Source organism: Chinchilla lanigera, unplaced genomic scaffold (assembly GCF_000276665.1).
Source record: "Chinchilla lanigera isolate Chin_1 unplaced genomic scaffold, ChiLan1.0 scaffold00010, whole genome shotgun sequence".
In the NCBI taxonomy this organism is placed as follows: Eukaryota; Metazoa; Chordata; class Mammalia; order Rodentia; family Chinchillidae; genus Chinchilla; species Chinchilla lanigera.
In genome coordinates, this window is record NW_004955411.1 from 24,714,461 (window position 1) to 24,715,515 (window position 1,055).

Consider the following 1,055-nt stretch of genomic DNA (forward strand, 5'->3'; position numbering starts at 1 on the left):
CGGCTGCTCCGCCTGGGAGACAGATGGGGGGCGGGGCCCCTAGGGGAGCGGGAGGAGGCGGCCGGGGGTGGTGACGAAGAGGGGGGTGAGAACTGGGAGAATGTGAATCTCGACTCCAGGGGGGACCGGGAGGAGGGCTGGAAGGACTCGGCGCCCCGGGAGGAGGTGGGGGCAGATCTGCGCCAATCAGGGGCGCCGGCCTGGGAGGTTGCTAGCGGTATCCACGTAAATCAAAGGGCGCGGAGCCAATGGGAGGGGGCGGAGGGGGCGGGGCCCAGGCGCGTGCCGCCGCGAGCCGGCTCTGCCAAGAGAGCGGGAGAGAGCTGGTGAGAGCAGGAGAGGGGGGAGCGCCGAGCGAGTCGGAGAGTGAGCGCGAGCGAGAGGAGGGAGAGGAGGAGAAAGAGCGAGGGCGGGCGGGCGGGAGGTGGCGGCGGCAGCGGCAGTAATAGCAGGAGCAGCCACAGAAGGCGTCGGAGCGGGCGTCGGAGCTGCCCGCTAGGGGGTAGAGAGAGAAAGAGAGAGAGGAGCGAGAAAGAGGGCGAGCGAGGAGAGGGAGCCCGAGGCGGAAAAGTAACTGTCAAATGCGCGGCTCCTTTAACCGGAGCGCTCAGTCCGGCTCGGAGAGTCATGGCGACCGCAGCGTCTAACCACTACAGCCTGCTCACCTCCAGCGCCTCCATCGTGCACGCCGAGCCGCCCGGTGGCATGCAGCAGGGTGCGGGGGGCTACCGCGAGGCGCAGAGCCTGGTGCAGGGCGACTACGGCGCGCTGCAGAGCAACGGGCACCCGCTCAGCCACGCTCACCAGTGGATCACCGCGCTGTCCCACGGCGGCGGCGGCGGGGGCGGCGGCGGGCGCGGCGGGGGGGGCGGGGGCGGCCGTGGCAGTAGGGAAGCCAGGGGAGATGCGGGCTGCAAGGCCCGCAGTGGCTTCACCAGACACTCCTTGGGCACATTAGGAACCTGATCAGACCACCACAGAACTAAGGCCTATTTTCACTGGAGAACTTCCGGGAGCCTGCAGACCTTTGCATGCATATGTATTGATATTCACTC

General features: G+C 68.4%; 1 protein-coding gene across 1 annotated transcript in view; it reads left to right on the forward strand.

Annotated features, from left to right (window-relative positions):
• The first annotated feature begins 438 nt into the window (after positions 1-438).
• Positions 439-1,055, forward strand: part of Pou3f2 (POU class 3 homeobox 2) — a 7,150-nt gene continuing 6,533 nt past the window's right edge. Inside the window, exon 1 of the mRNA XM_005377797.2 lies at positions 439-884. Within this exon, the coding sequence (XP_005377854.1) occupies positions 628-884 (257 nt within the window). The 5' untranslated portion in view covers positions 439-627. The remainder of the gene's footprint in view (positions 885-1,055) is intronic.